This window comes from Gopherus flavomarginatus, chromosome 5 (genome assembly GCF_025201925.1).
Source record: "Gopherus flavomarginatus isolate rGopFla2 chromosome 5, rGopFla2.mat.asm, whole genome shotgun sequence".
In the NCBI taxonomy this organism is placed as follows: Eukaryota; Metazoa; Chordata; order Testudines; family Testudinidae; genus Gopherus; species Gopherus flavomarginatus.
The window spans coordinates 41423111-41439275 of NC_066621.1; the positions used below are offsets into that span (position 1 = coordinate 41423111).

The following is a 16165-nucleotide window of genomic DNA, read 5'->3' on the forward strand; positions in this document are numbered from 1 at the left end:
GACTGGGACTATTCCTAGCTCTGTCGCTGGCGCTGAGTGAGCTTGGGTTAGTCATTTCACCTCCCTGCGCCTCAATTTCCCATCTGTGAAATGGGGATAAATGATGTAAAGATCTTTGAGTGCTACTGAGGAAAAGCACCATATAAAAGCTAGGTCTTTTGATTATTACTTAGCCACAACAGCATAGCATCTGCAAACCTAAGTGACAACCACAACTATCTAAATGACGACTAACTCCTACCAAACATTTCTCTGTTTAAAAAACTTGTAAATTAAGTAGCAAGTAACTTAGGTAATGCAGAGTTAAGGCTGCTTGGTGATAGCTCATGCCCTTCCAGAACACTGAGTTCAGCAAAACTCAAACTTCTGAAAACAAGAGACGCAGAGTTTCTTAACTCTGCCCTCTTTGACCAATGACTCAATACACTCATAACACAATACGTGCATTCTTCCTTTTCATCATGATACAGAGGCTCTACCTGCACTTGCCTTACACTCAAACACTGCACCTCCGCTCCTGCCAGAATACCACACTTGTAAAGTTTACATATGCATACAGGATACCCCCAACCTTATATCTTCCCCATACCCATCATTCAATCTACAGACCGGACTTATATTCCCCACCTCACTACTAACAATACCCATGTGTCAAGAAGATCCCAGTGCCCTGCTACTGACAGGACCTACTCAGTTCTGTACTGAAATGATGGAACCTCAAGGTACACACACATCTCTTTCCTTTGATAACGCACAAAGGGACTCAGACGTAAATCCCCTCATATCACAATCCCAGCTCTCCCAAGCAACTAGGCAACCTTAACTCTGTGTTAATGAAGTGTTTAGCCATTTAATTTAGACTGTAGGATCTTCAGGGCAGAGACTGTCTATGTGTATTGTTGCTCCTTTTTCTGAAGCCAGTCTCCAATTCTGACTTCAGTCTTACCCCTCTGTCTAGCAATAGTAAGTGTCTAGGGCAGGCCTACACAACTCGTAAAGCGGCGAGGGCCTCATTACTCTAAAGAAAACAGCTGAGGGCAGAACCCCCCCAGCCTTGCAGAAACACCTCACCCCAGCGCCGTCCAACCCTGTGGAAACAAACCTTCCTTCCCCAGCGCCGCCCCACCAAATCAGCTGTGGGCCAAAAAGGAAGGTTGGGGTGGGGAGGTGATACTTATTTTAAATCAACCAGGGGCTCCCAGCTGAAGAGGTGGCTGGGAGCCCTCAGGGGCAAATTAAAGGGCCCAGGGCTCCGGCAGCCGGGGGAGTGTAAGGAAAAGAGCTCTGGGCTGCCGGTAGCTCCAGGGAGCCCTGAGCCCTTTAAATCTCAGCTGCGGCTGGGATTCAAAGGGCTCTGGGCTGCCAGCAGCTGCGGGGAGCCCCGAGTCCTTTAAATCTCAGCCGCCGGCCGGGATTCAAAGGGCTCTGGGCTGCCCGCAGCCGTGGGGAGCTCTGAGCCCTTTAAATCCCAGCCGCGGCCGAGATTTACTGGCACAATAGGAACTATGTTCTGTGTTCTATGTCCTGTTTTGTGGTATTTGTCTTGTGGCCAGAATTACTGTGTTTAATATTTTCATAGGACAGTCTAGTTCAAAATCAAATAGAAGGGTTAAGTCAAAATGCAGATACTTGTTTTATTCAACTTGAAATACAAAGTGTTTGGATAATATCAGGAAAATGTGATATACTAAAGTCTAATACATTTGCTTAAGTAAGAAAAAGAAACTTCATTGGCCAGATCTTTTAATTGAAAAAATTGTTGTTAAAATTTAAATACAAACAGTCTTTGGAAGCAAGGACATGAAAGATTAACCCACTCCCCATATTGCACATGGAATCCTTCCAGCTACCTCAGATTTCTAGCCAGAGGGCTGGGGAGAGAGGGAAGACACCAGAGGTAGTACTGAGTGGACTCCTCAAAAGTGGGTGTGTTTGTCCTGGCTTGTTGCTCCAAAGCTCTGTAATTAAGTTATTTTACTGGAAGGGTGTCTGTGGCATACATTGAATAATAAGACTAAAGTACTGTATAATGGCAATGTGTATGTGTTCATTGTTGGGAAAAGGTGTATGAGTGAAGAGTGGAAGTTTTCTTTCTAGATTAAAATAAGTCAAGAAGGGGAGAAGCTCAGTCCAAAGATAAGACACTGGCCCCATTCAAGGACACTGCTCCCAGCTAAGACTTGGCTGACAACCAAGAAAAGGTGGGGCGGGGGGGAAATGTGCCCAAGCAGCTGTAAAATCTGCAAAACACTGCCAGGCATTTTACTCACAGGTAAAAGAAGCGCTACCCAAAGACCCTAGCTGTCCTGCCATTCATTGAAACCAGGAGACTGAGTCTACGTAAGGTCCATCAACGAAAGACAGCTCTGACTCCATGCTGGAAAGGCCCTTATCAAGTTTTGCCAACTACCAACATTGCTGTGAAGTGCCAAGGAGCCATGCTTTTTACAGCAAAAAGGCCCCTCCACCTCAAGATGACCCTCCGACTGCTGATCAGCCTGTCCCTCCTTTTGATATTTCTTTTCCTCCTTCTGGACAGCAGGAGAAAAGGACAAGGTGATGTGCTGGTAAACTCTCCCTTGACCACTGACAGAGCTAACCTGGATTCAGTATTTGCTACAGAAACCAAAGCACTCTAGGGTGATGTGCTTGTAACCTCTCCCCTGTATGATGCTGAGCCAGGATTGCTTCTGGAAAGAAGAAGAAAATACTCGCTCCTCTGAAATTGCCAAAGTCCAGGAATTCCTGACTACAAAAGACATTAAGAACTGACCCTGGTGAAGAAACAAAGAATTATACACTGGCAGGAAGAAACTTGTGGGACTTATGTTTGGTAATGTGGTATTGATTGGATTTTGGGGTTTATTCTACAGGCTGCGCCCTGTGTTTTTGGATAAGTACCTTCACCATGTATTGCCCTCCCTAATTGGATTTTAAATGACAAATACCAAAGGCACCTTGTTGCCACTGCCCCTGCCATCTCCTCCATTACACTATTACCCCTGTAATACATCCAAATACAGACAATGCCATATATCTGATAAAACTCAATGGCCAAGGCCTTCACACTTTAGTGATTTATTTAAATATTGTTTGAAAAATTTATTTCTAAGGTTCAGGATATCCCATATAAGTGAACAATTGAGCGGAAAAAGACTGGTCAGAGGAGATAAAAGTATATGACATCACTACAAATGAGTTTCAAGAATTTGAAATTAAGGTTTTATAATGGAGTTGATATAATGGCCATTCCAGGGGTCTGTAGTATATCAAGGGAAGGGGTCCTTATTGTTTTGGTTACCCAATTAGTAAATAATCAGACTCATACTCAGAGAGTATATTCTGCTACTGGAAATTTTACTTGTACTGAAATGATCCCAGTAACTAATAATTTAACCTGTACCATATTACAATATACCCTTTCCTATGCTGTTAATGTTAATGCCTCTCTATAGTACCTGAGAATATTTAAATTATAGATGTGGTATAATGCTATCCCCAAGAGAGATGTACTAGGACATTGAATAACAATAATGAATGCCCCATTAGGGACTGTAAAATTTACCCTGCCCCTATCCAGCTTTCAAATCACTTTCATGTATCCAAATTGCTCAAAGGGGGCTGCTATTTGGCTAGCCGAGCAAAGGACATGGGTCTCCTCTAGAAAGAAAAGAGATTTAGTTGGACACTTGTGGGATAGTGCAAATAGTGCAGCAGCAATTTGGAATATTCTTAAGGGCCAACAGCATGATGAGAAATTACAGCAACTAGAAAAGGCCACTGGTCTTATTACTGGAGCACAGCTGACCCAGGTGCAAGCTGGAGTTGGTGAATTACATGTTATTTCTGCCCTTAGTTCAATGACCCAGGAGCTGTTGACAGAGATGATAGTAAAAAATCACTGTGGCAAGAAAGGAATTGCTGTGGGATCTAGCATGTTTGGAGATTCAGGATTTCCTGAATGACCAACTAATGGCCATTCAGAGTGATCTCAAGCATCAGGCATGGCCTGCTGCCCTTACAGTGCTTCAGGATTGCCATCTGATTTGTGACCATGGAGACATACTTGGAGATTTTCAGGATGGATGTGCAAGTACTCGTAGTTCTCCCTCCAAGCATATGGCCGGTAGGAGGGGTGTGGGCTCCCACATACTGAATCATGCCGGGTCTGTGGGGAGGAGGCATGTGGGATTGGGAGATTAGACCTGGTAATGCCTAGCCAATTTGTTGTTAGTGCTCCTGGAATAACACCTGATATTTGGATTGGAATAGGGAATCACTGGACATTTTGGCCCTTGGAACACCCACAGCTTTAGTGTGTAAGGAAATTGAAGCCAGGGGAAGTTGTCACAATGTTTAACAAAGTTTGTTGGGAAGGTATGGGACAAGGAACTACCCTGAAAAGATAGTTACTGTTCCAAGCTAATGATAGCTGTGTATATGTTAAGGCCACCACTTTGCTAGATATGCATTTTAATCTCACCATGACTGCAGGAAATTACATTATTTATTGGCCTGTGGACAAAGCCCTGCAATCAGACCTTAGGTATCAAATTATTTTAATTGGACCACTTTAATACCTGACCGATTTCAGAATTTGCACTTACTTCTACCAGAAGTTCAGAAAATTTCTGATTTACAGGGTCAAATCAATGTGCTTCAGAATATATATCAAATTGAAAAACATGCTTTCCATACAGCCAATAGAGTGTTTATGTTGTGTACTAATTATGATGTGATGTGCTATTTAATTAAGGCAGTGAAACAATCCCAGCATATTATTACAATGGGGACATTAATGCTTGTATTGTTTTTGTTTAGTCTAGGAATGTGTTGTTATTGTTTTTGTAATAAGTGTAATAACAAAAATGCCTTTCATGTTCAGCTAAGATATATAGGGCTAGTCCTGATCCTTTTAAGATAGAAACAGAAACACAAGGCATGATGCAATTGGAGGTTTAAGAATGTTGGTTGTGCTAAAGACAAGCACAAAAGGGGGGAATGTGGAAACAGGGTTAAAGGATTTAAATATAGGCCTCTCAGTTGTAAGAAACAGAGAAACTGTCATGCTAAGTCTTAGCCTAATATCGCAAGACCTGTAGAAGCAGGGCTCACGTCAGAAGCAAGTAAGAAACAGTAGAGTCAGCGTAACCCAACCTTGAGATAGTGATGTTTTGAGAAGAGAAGGGAGAAAATACAGGAATGGGCAGGACATAACATAAACAAACTGCAGATGTTTTTAATTAATGCATGCCACTAAAATGTATAAATACTTGAGTGATATTGCTTGTACTTTGAAGAAACTGAGGCAGATAGATATATTCTCTGTCAGCTGTGTTCTTCCCTTGCAATTTCATGTCCTGAATAAAGCTGTCTCTGATTTTGTTGCTTCCAACCTGAGAGTGGAGTTTGTTTCTTCCACAGGAGCAAACACATGGAACATCTGTTTACCAAATCAATACTGCATTTGTTGCTCAACGGGGAGATGCACAGAGCCTGTTCATGGGTAAATTGTGGAAGAGGTTCTGTAAAAGTGTCAAATTTGGTAGCTCACTGGCTGGAGTGTTTGGTTTCTAGTCGAAGATTTGGTGGAAGACCTCCTCATGCACATTTGTTTCTATTGTAAACTAAAAAAAATCCCTGTCACACAAACTGAAATCTTTGTTTTTAGTCTTTACTTGAAAATGGTCACATAAACAAGCAATATCTGCAGAAATACGCCTATGGTCATGTTCTGCTTTGGCTCATGCCTCCAACCTGATATTGAGTGTAAGCAGGGTGCAGAAAAAATGGATGTTTCTTTTAATAAAAGCATCACAGACATTGTCTGATTTTCTTACTTAAGTCAGATTAATTTAAATTGGATTTTTTTATTTAAATTAAATATATTTTGCTTTTAAAAATAAATATTTAAAATTAAATAGGAAATTATAACATCCTGTTTTAAGGCATAAACTACTATAATCTGTATATAAATTATTTAAATTAAATAAAAATGATATGCAAGAAGTCTATGTTTGCTGATGAACTGGTGGAAGTCACCAGCTGAGCACCTGGAAGCCCAGAGAACACTGGTTTGAGAGAAGGATCGGCTTCTGGCTCCTTGCTGCTGAGCTGGAAACTCTGGAAGCCCCGGCTCCCTACCACTAAGGCTCCTGGCTCAGTCACTGCTCCCAGGGCTTCTAGGTTCCCAGGGCTTCTAAATTCCTGGCTCACCATGAATCCACTAGGACTGATGGGGAGGCAGGAGTCTAAAAGTCCTGGGAGCCATGGATAAGCTAAAAAAGTGGTTTTCAACCTTTTTGGTCTCAGGACCCATTTGTAAACCTTGATGGCCTGTTGCGACCCAGTAAATAGCTTTAGTACAAAAATGTCTGGCTTATGAAATATTTCTAACCCATGATATAGAATATACACATTAACATAATACTTGCTAAATACAGCAAAATACAGCACTTACAGCCAGTGAGAGATGCATTATCAGAGTTGGGGAGGTCTGGAGGAAGGGGACTCCAGAGCAGAGGTTGGAGGGACTGTCCACCATAGGAGAGAGTCTTTGACTCAGTAGGGTATGGCCAGGGGTTTGTTTAGCGAGTGCACATTTGGTTTGTAAACCGTGGCCAGCCAAGCTTGGAAGCACCTCATGTAGAGACGTGCATTCTGGACCATGAAGGTGCACGAGGCCATGTGCCCTAATAGTTGGAGGAAGTCTCGGGCAGTGACCTGGGGGCTGTTGCAAAGTCTCATAGCCAGCAGTTTTATGGTATTGAATCGGTCGAGTGGGAGAGATGCCAGCCCGGTTGTGGAGTCGAGGCTCGCTCCTATAAGCTCCAGGTGTTGGGTAGGACTTAATATGGATTTGCTTCTGTTTATTTGCAGGCCCAGAGATTGAAAGCAATCGATGGTGAGTTGTGTGAAGCGGAGGGCTTCGTCAAACGTGGAGGCCTTGAGAAGGTAATTGTCAAAGTAAGGGAATATTATGACCCATTTTTTCCTGAGGTAGGAAGTGACTACCGCTAGGAGCTTGGAGAAAACTCGGGGGGCAGTGGAAAGGCCAAAGGGTAGAACTCTGTATTGGAAATGCGTTGAGCCGAGGGTAAAATGAAGGAAACGTCTGTGGGCTGGGTGGATAGTGATGTGAAAATAGGCATCTTGTACATCAAGGGCTGAAAAGCAATCGCCTTGCTCCAGGACTGGAATTATGATGGTGAGAGTAACCATTTTGAACTTTTGCTTTTTGATAAATTTGTTGAGCCGCCTGAGGTCGAGGATCGGTTCTCATTCTCCAGTTTTCTTTTCTGTTAAGAAATAATGGGAGTAGAACCCTTTCCCCTTGTGGCATTCGGGCACGAGTTCGATAGCCCCCAGATGAAGGAGATGTTGTACTTCTTGCTGGAGGTGTAGCTCGTGAGAGAGGTCCTTGAAGAGGGACGGGGTGGGTGGGAGGTAAGGAGAGGAAAGGGATAGAATACCCAGTTGTGATTACCTCTAGAACCCACTTCTTGGTGGTAACATTCTGCCATTGGTGCAAAAATGGCCGTAGGTGGTGTCCAAAGATACTTGTAGGCGGTGCATATGCTGAAGTTGAGACGATGTTTACAAGACCCTCGACCAAAGGTTCAAATCTGCTTATTAGTTGGAGGAAGTTGGGGAGCCCCGGAAGAATTGGGGCGATGCCACTGATATCTGGATCTCTGGCATTGGTGTTGCTGTTGTTGATCCTGAGATCTTGTGAAATGCTGAGTATATGGGTGGTAGCGTGGACGGTGGTAAGGTTGATATCTGTACTGTCGCCTTCTGGTCGTAGGGGTTTGGATTCTTAAGGATCGAAGAGTTGCCCTTGACTCCTTCATTGAGTGAAGCATCTCATTCGTGGTGGAAGCAAAGAGTTTATCGCCATTGAAAGGGAGATCCTCTATAGTACTCTGAACCTCACGAGGAAAAAGGGAAGAGGAGAGCCACGAACCTAGGTGCATAACCACCGCCGTAGCGGTGGATCTTGCTGCGGTATTGGCTGAATCCAGAGCTGCTTGAAGAGCCGTATGTGATATGATTTGGCCCTCAGAAAGCTGTAAACTGTTGTTTCTTCTGGTCTGGAATGTGTTCAATAAAGTCCATGAACTTGTTATAGTTTCTATGGTCGTACTTTGCCAGAACTGCAGTATAACTGGCAATTTGAAATTGTAAGGTTGAAGAGGCATACACTTTGCAACCCAGCAGGTCTAAGCGTTTGCTTTCCTTGTTCGCTGGGGTATAGCGGAAATATTGTGGTTTGTTCCTTTGGTTGGCTGCATCCACTACCAGCGAGTTTGGCACAGTATGTGAGAAAAGGAATTCAGAGCCCTTAGAGGGAATGAAGTATTTACGGTCCGCTTGTTTGCAGGTAGGCTGGCTTGTGGCTGGAGCCTGCCAGATGGACTTAGCGGGTTCTGGAAGGGCTGCATTGATTGGTAATGCCAGTCTGGATGAAGAAGAGGGTTGCAGGATGTCCGTTAACTCATGTTGTTGGTCCGGTACTTCCTCTAGATTGATTCTAAGCTCGCTGGCAACCCTTTTAAAGAGATCCTGCAATTTCAAAAAATCGTCTGAGTACGGTAGAGGGGAGGGAAGTAAAGCTTCTTCAGGCATTACTTTAGTTAGTACTTCAGATGGTACTGGGTCAGGAGCAGGAGTTAATTGATACTGAGAATGGGAGGGTGCCGCCAAGTGTGTCATATCATTTGGACGTTCGCGTCTCGTCGAATTGGAATAGCGGGTGTGTTGCCGAGGGAAAGATGCCCATGGGGCCCAATACTGCCATGGTGGTGGAAAAGGCATAGGCGGTGCCATCCAGGGGTTAACACCCCAGGAGGCAGGGTCTCGAGGACAGTCTGAGACAGTTTTCCTGTGCCCGCGGGTGACAGGGGTCTGAGGATGGAATTCTGATTGCATTGAAACATCACCCTGTAGTTCAGACTCCTCTTCACTGGAGGAAGGCTGTTTGGACCCTGAATCATTCATAAGGGAGAAGCAGTCTTTAAGTAAGAGTGACTGCAGCATAGGTGACACTAAGAGGTCACTTGACTGGGTAAACGGCAGCTCTGAGGCAGCTGAAGGCTGATAAAATTGCTGTGAGGGAACCCGGGCTTGCACTGGAGTTCTAAGTCTTGGCTCAGTGCCAAGTAGCGCTGTTAATGTCAGTGCCGGAACCGGTGCCGCGCCATAAATAGGAGGCTGTGGTGCCTTGGGGGGGTCCTGGTATGTCAGCACCATGTTTGCTGCGGTGCCGATGGGTGCCATAATCGAGGCAGGCAACTGAAAGCCTGTCACCTCGGCACCAGAGCTTCGCACTGCCGCCGCAAGCACAGTCGGGTTTAGCGCGATGCCAGAGGAGCCCGGCTCGTCAAAAGTGCTCAGGCGGGGGGAGCACAGGTAAGGAGACCGTGGATCTGACCAGAGAAGGTTTGTGTCTGAGGGCTTCTTTTGAATTTGACAGAAGGTGCCCTCTTTTTGCTGTTTTCTTCTGCTTTTTAGAAGCGGGAGAGCTGTGGTGGTGAGCGGAGGCAGAGTCTGCACCAGGGTCTGAGGCAGACCCTAAGGATTTTTGAAGTAGAATAAGTTTAAGTTTTAGCTCCCTGTCTTTTCGCGCTCTGGAGCTTAGTTTAGTGCAGAGAGCACATTTTTGGGGAATGTCAGTCTCCCCCAAACATTTTATGCACTGCGACTGTCCATCCAAAAGAGAGATAGCTTCCTTACAGGAGGAGCAGCGCTTAAAGCCTGTGGAGCCAGGCATGTCAGAAGCAGTTGCGGCTGACAGAATTTTTTTTTAAAACAGAATTAAAAAGGGTAAGTAACACTAACTAACAAGAAACTAGCTAACCACAAGTTATTTTAAGATGAAGAAAGAAATTCTTTAACGAGTCTGCTGAGCTCCATCTCAAGCCGGGGACGGTAGAGAAGGAACTGGCTGCGCATGCTCACTAGAGGTATACTCAGAGCGGGGGAGCAGGCTCTGAGCATGCATGGCTGGTACGAGTACTACTGCAGAAATCTCAGATCAAAGGCACAGGGGCGCACTGACACCTAGAGTGGAGCACCCACAAGGACATCTCTCGAAGAAGAACACCAACACAAAGCACACTCACTCTCAATCTCCATCTTAAACAATCCCACAGTGCTCAGTGAGAGAGATCCCCCTGTAGTGCCCGCTCTCTATGTGTGTGTGTGTGTGAGAGAGAGAGAGATCCTGATGCACTTCCCCCTGCCACATTTGTGTGTGTGTGTGGGAGGGGGGGATAAATCTCCATGCATGTGTGATCCCCGCAGCACTGCTCATGTTTGGCCTGGCTGCTGCCCGTCATGACCACAAATCTCCCTTACATTAATTTGAAACTATTGTCATTGTGCTCATAAGCCTCATGTGGAGATTTCCAGTTACTGAAGCTCCAGTCTGAGCCTCTAGTGGACCCTACCAAAAATGACTGCAGGTAAAATGGCTACCAGTGCTTTTGGACCCCGTGCTAAGCATTGCTTGGAGTCAGGACGAAGGACAGAAGAAACAAGGAGCCCTGGCTGGGCCTCGTTTGAGAGGTTTCTGCATGGGGTGACCTGGACAATCTGTCCACCAGGCCAGTGACAAGCCAGGGCTGCACAGCAAGTTTACAGGGAAAAGGGCAGCCTGACAAAGAGAGAGAGTTTACAATTGGAAGCTGAGAGAGAGACAGCACAGATCAGGGAACCCCTGCTAAATTCCCACTGCCCCCAAAGAGGAGTTTGTATTACTCTGAAACTGTGCAGGACGAAAGGATGGCACCCTGATATGTCATGAGTGAGGTGTAACTTGTTTGTAATTGTGTATCAAAATGTATTGCTGAGGGGCTGTCTTTGTCCAGCTTAGGGGGCATAACTGAGTTTAGTCCATTGTTAGTGGGCACATATTGGTAGTAAATCCTGTTGAGTCTACTGGAAACTATTACTATGCTTAGTTTGTCAATAAACCTGGCCGGATGCCTTCGTACCTTATCTGATTCTGTGGTGATTGGGGGTTTTCTTGGGGTCTGCTGTGCCAGCTATCTATGCAAAGCCAGGGCAGCACACAGAGGGAGAACACGCATGCATCCGAATGCTTATCAACATTTGACAGAGTGACATCTGACAACAATAGGCAGTATTGCCAATTGCAGGAGTTCAAAAGTCAGACTTCATGATCCCAAAATCATGATTAAAATTAATGCTTTTGTGTTGCTTTTTCTTAGCCTGCTAGTTCTGAGTGTGTAGGTTACACGTGGTTCATATTTTTAATCTTTTCTCCACAATCATGAGGGCCTAGAAACATAATTATAAATAAATTTTAGGTTGAAATTCTAAATTATTCACATGACTTCAGGAGCTGAGGGCCAAAAAATCCAAATATTGTAATCATCACAATAAAAGGGCATGTGATGCTTTGCAAAGTGCATTGTATTCCAGCACTTAAGTTTCATTAACATACACGGTCAGAAATCAGTAGAGCTAGAATACATCTCAGACACAACAGCCAGCCTTTGTCTCTCAATGGGAAGTGTTGTATTTAAAGTGCTTTGGAAGCATATGCCACAATATAGTCATAACCCATGAGGACAACCCCCACCCACGACCAATTAATTGCACTTTGGGGCTCTACGTTAATCACAAGTTAGTTCAGTACTAGTGCCCTGTGACAATATTTTTTTAAAAATCCCTAAAGCTTTTCTCTCATATGTCATACCCGGACCATCCTCTAGTGCCCTCAGGAGACATTCTAAGTAGAACACTCAATTGTGAAAAGTTAAGGCTGAATTTGCTGAGACATTTTAACATGCTGTCATAGAATGCACTGTTCCTTTAAGGGAGCTGCCAGGATCAGCTTTGTGGTCTTGGGTTCTACCCTCAATGGGAGTTTCTGGTGGCTGTAATCCAGAGGGATGCCCAAGTGGTACTCTGGTTAAATAGCTCTGCCTTAATAACCTGAACCATATAAAAGAGACAATGTACATTAGAAAGGCACATTTCTGAAATCAAGAAACACAAGAATGAACATAGTTCCCTGCATGAGAAAGCCTGGTTGTGCAGTTAAAGCCCTGGATCAGAACTCGGGAGATCTGTGTTCACTTCCTGGATCTAACATACACTACCTATGTGACCTTGGGAAAGTCATTCCACTTTCTGGGTCTCATTATTTCATCTAAAAATGGGAATACTATTTCCTTCACCTTCCCTTTGTCCTGGAATGAGACTGTCACACAGAATAAAGGGCTGTCTCCTCTTTCAGGGATCTCAGCCCAACACCAACTCACAAGCAGAAACCTGCCTCCAGAATAGACTGTAATCAAAAAGCAATGCAGACAGCGAAGTCTCTGGCTAATTGTACAGTTCCCTCCTCCCCAAAACTGCACAACACGTGTCACCCCAACCCTAAACCTTGCTGACATGCTAAAAAAGAACTTGGAAGACTATAAGAGAATTGCCTTGTCACACTTGCCAATACAATATGTCCAGTGCCTAACACACTGAGGCGCTGATCCCGTCTGGGGCACTTAAGCAATACTGTAATACACTAATTAAATGACAAATCTTGTTTAATTCAGAGTTAAGATTGCCCGGTGATAGCTTATGCCCTTCTCATACTTCAGAAAACCAAGAAATACAGAGTGAAGGTAACATCCACACAAATTTAACTGTGCTCCCTTGGAGCTGACAATAGCCATTGGTTTTAAGTGCATGTCCTTCAGATGTATTCACTCTGTTAGTTGTAACTACTGAATCGTGGAGGAATAAGTTGAAGAAGAGCTGGGAAGAGCTGAGATTGTGATACAAGGAGCTCTGCCTCTGAGTCTTTCCCCTGTATATTCTCAAAAGAAAGAGGTACATGTGAGCCATGAAGTTCCAGGCTGCATCATTCCAGTATAGAATTGTGGAGGTTGTGTCAGTAGCAGGGCACTTAGTGGTATGGCAATTGTCAGTAGTGAGGTGGGAAAGGAGAGCAATTTGTGGATTTAATGATGGGTAGGGGAGAGTATAGGCTGAGGGGGTAACCTGTGTGCAAGTCTGACAGGATTGTAAAGGGTATGAAGGGGTTGTTAAATTTTACAAGTGTGGCATTGTCTTAGGGGAGTAGGGTCAGTGTTTGAGTGTCAGTCAAGAGCAGGTAGCATCTGTCCATCAAATGAAATGCCGGATTGCAGGTGTGTATGTTATGGACATTCTGAGACATCACTCAGAGAGGGCAGAGTTAAGGTGGTGTGGGCATTTACCTTCATTTAATTTTTCCCACATATTTACAGTTCATTCTCAGATGTCCACCCTGGGCATGTTTCACCCCTCAAAGTTGAAGGCTTAGACTGGTGTTAAATGGCCCATTCATTTAATCAGATGTTTGCAGCTGAAAGAGAAAACCCCATGGGCATGAGTATAGTCTGAAAAAATAGCTCAGATATGTGAACTGCTCCATTCATTTCGGTGGTTGTTCCCTTCCCACTCCGCAGTGCTGCAGAATTTCTGATATGTGCCAAGCGTATCAGTTCTTAGCTCCTCACCCCAGTCTCAGCACTGTGCTCTTGGTGCATACTCTAAGCATGCCAGTTCTAAGCTAGTGGGCAGAGATTCCCCAGATCTTGGCTCACACAGGGTAGGAAAATGGGCTCAGATACCCACAACAAGCAATCCCCTGTCACATGGCTCACATGAGGGCAGCAGGGATGGGGGAGGACACATCGCTGTAGAGGGGCTGGGGAAACCCAGGGTGTGGCTCACACAAACTATTTCTCCCCTGTGCCAATTGCACACTCTCATGTCCCCCTCCTCAGCTCCCATCCGTCTCCTTCCCATTCCAGCTAGACCCCCATTTCCTGAGTCTCAGCCCCTCTTACCACATACTCTTTCACCTCTAGTCTTCCTCCTCTCTTAATGAGCATTTGCTTGTGTAGTTATTTTATTTTCAAACAATAGTTTCAGCACCTTCCGCATATTCTGCCACGCTCAGATTCTGTTTCCCTCAAATTAAAATCCCCCTGTAACAGAGGTAGATTGCAGCAATATGCCTACTTCTTTTACTTCAGATTTCTGCCATGCGTTGGATTTTGACTTGGACTCACAGTGGTACACAGATGCAGTTATCGTAACACAACCCCGGAGATACCAAGTCCTGTGATGGGTGGTCTTCCAGATAGTGGCCTCTATCTCTGCCGGCTGTTACTTACTACAGTTTTTGAAGTTTGCAGTTCAGGTGTTTCAGCCCCTTACACAGCAGCCGCAGTCCAGCATCTCCCAGATTATTACCACGCAGTTTCAGCTCTGTCAGGCTCTGGCTGGTTCTGAGAACAGAGGCGAGATCCCCACAGCCAATGGCTGTGACATCACAGTACCGCAAGCTGCAGGTGAGAGAAAGGCAGAGAAGGAGGATCATGATATGAACTGGGCTCCTCATGGCTGCTTTGACAGGTGGCCCCACCCACTAGTCCCCCTGCCTGACCAATCAGCATTGAGAATGAGCCAGAACTCCTGCTACAGACTCTGTCCCAAGCCCCATCACTTGTCCAGTGAAAAACAAACAGTAAGTGGAACTTCCTGTATAACTCCACTCATTGCCCATTGCCTTTCACCAAGCAACAGTGAGAATGGCCCAGATACCTCAAATCTCTGCCACTGACCAATGAGAAATAAGGTTTGAGGTAAGTATCCTTTCTAAGCACCGCTCCTCACCCTTTCCATTGGTCAACCAGAATTCAGAAAGAATAAAAAGTAGCCCTTTAAGTCCTGCCCACTCAGCTCCTGACCAATCAGGTTGGTCTTGCCACTGATCAGCCCCCTCAATGGTGCGACCCAATCAGAGCAGGCCCATCGCTATAGGGAGGCTGTAGGTGGAGCCACCTCCCAGGCAGCTAGGCCAGGCTCAGAGAAGGAGGAGCTGAGAGATCCTGCCCCTCCAGCCCCTGGCACTAGCTCTACTGCTCCCCTGCAGAATGCAGCGTCTCCTGTCACTGCCCCCAGCTCTGACCGTCAAGCCTGGGGAGAGGAGGCAGCTGACAGGACCAGCACAGGCAGCATCACACCCACCTTCCACTGAGACCAGAGATCAAAGTGTGAGGGAGACAAAGAGAAGATCCCTATGGCAGGGGGTTCCCCAGGGTGCGGGGAGGGAAGAGCCCCTGAAAGGAGGGCAACTGTGTGACCCTTTTGGCATGGCCTGTTCCAGAGTCTATAAAAGCAGACGTTCTGCTGGTTTCTGTAACCCCCCTGCAGAGTCTGGGGTCCTGATGGAGCTGCCAGCCAGCTGAGTAGGTAACCATGGCAGCAGGCTGGCTATGACCATGTGCACTTCAAGGACCATCTGCAAGTATGGCTGTCATTGTCCTCCTTCAAGGCCTCACAATGAGCCCCCTGCACACCCAAACATGATCCCATGCCCACCTGCTAAATCTTGCACACACCTCGAGAAACCCCTTCCACCAGAGCTGTCACCTGCACGGCCTCCTTCATCATCTCATTTACCTTAAAATATTATTACTCTGCCCAATGGGGAGGTGTGACAGGACCCCCAGGGTGCAACATGTGACTGGGACTGCAGTGTCCCCTTTCTATTCAGGGTTGTCTCTCACAATGTCATACTGGTGACAAGCAGCAAATCCCTTCAGGTGTGGTTACCATTCAGTACAACCGCATGTGGAGCCCCATATCCAGCTAGATTCCATGAATGCTTCCAGAGCCACGCATGAATCACAGAGAAAGGCCTCAAGCAAATCTCCCCAGCTCCATGAGTCGTACCTTAGGAATATACCGTCTTGCACTGCTCAAGACCCTTTCTTGAGAAATGCAAGTTTATTAACTGGAAATTAAATGGAAAGTGAACATACTCCAGCCTTTGTAACCTTAGCAGACTTACCGAGCACTTCACTCAAACTCACTGGTAAGGATAAACATTAAACTAATTTTATTGATTACGAACGGTAGGTTTTAAGTGATTATAAGTGATAGGCAAAAAGTCAGTTAGTTACCAAAGAAAACAAAATAAGTGCACAATCTGAATCTTAAACCTGTAAGACACTAGGTAGTATTTAGATCAAGCAGTTTTCTCAACCAACTGGATGTTACGGTTCATAAGACACCGGAAGCTAGTATCTGGGCGCTTCCCAAACCCACAAAATATTTTAGTGACAACCATTCAACACAA

At 45.3% G+C, this 16165-nt stretch overlaps 2 protein-coding genes across 4 annotated transcripts in view; one reads left to right on the forward strand and one right to left on the reverse strand.

The window, feature by feature from the left end:
* The window catches only part of LOC127051008 (NACHT, LRR and PYD domains-containing protein 3-like), a 572024-nt gene that overhangs the window by 303708 nt on the left and 252151 nt on the right, over nucleotides 1-16165 (forward strand). The gene's annotated exons all lie outside the window — the stretch shown is intronic.
* LOC127051009 (NACHT, LRR and PYD domains-containing protein 3-like) overlaps nucleotides 1-16165 on the reverse strand; it is a 166566-nt gene that overhangs the window by 8780 nt on the left and 141621 nt on the right. For 2 of the 3 annotated variants that reach the window (XM_050952785.1, XM_050952788.1), the window contains exon 11: nucleotides 14196-14366. The exons of the other annotated variant lie outside the window; for it this stretch is intronic. In XM_050952785.1, the coding sequence (XP_050808742.1) occupies nucleotides 14196-14366 (171 nt within the window). The remainder of the gene's footprint in view (nucleotides 1-14195; nucleotides 14367-16165) is intronic. 3 annotated transcript variants of the gene reach the window in all.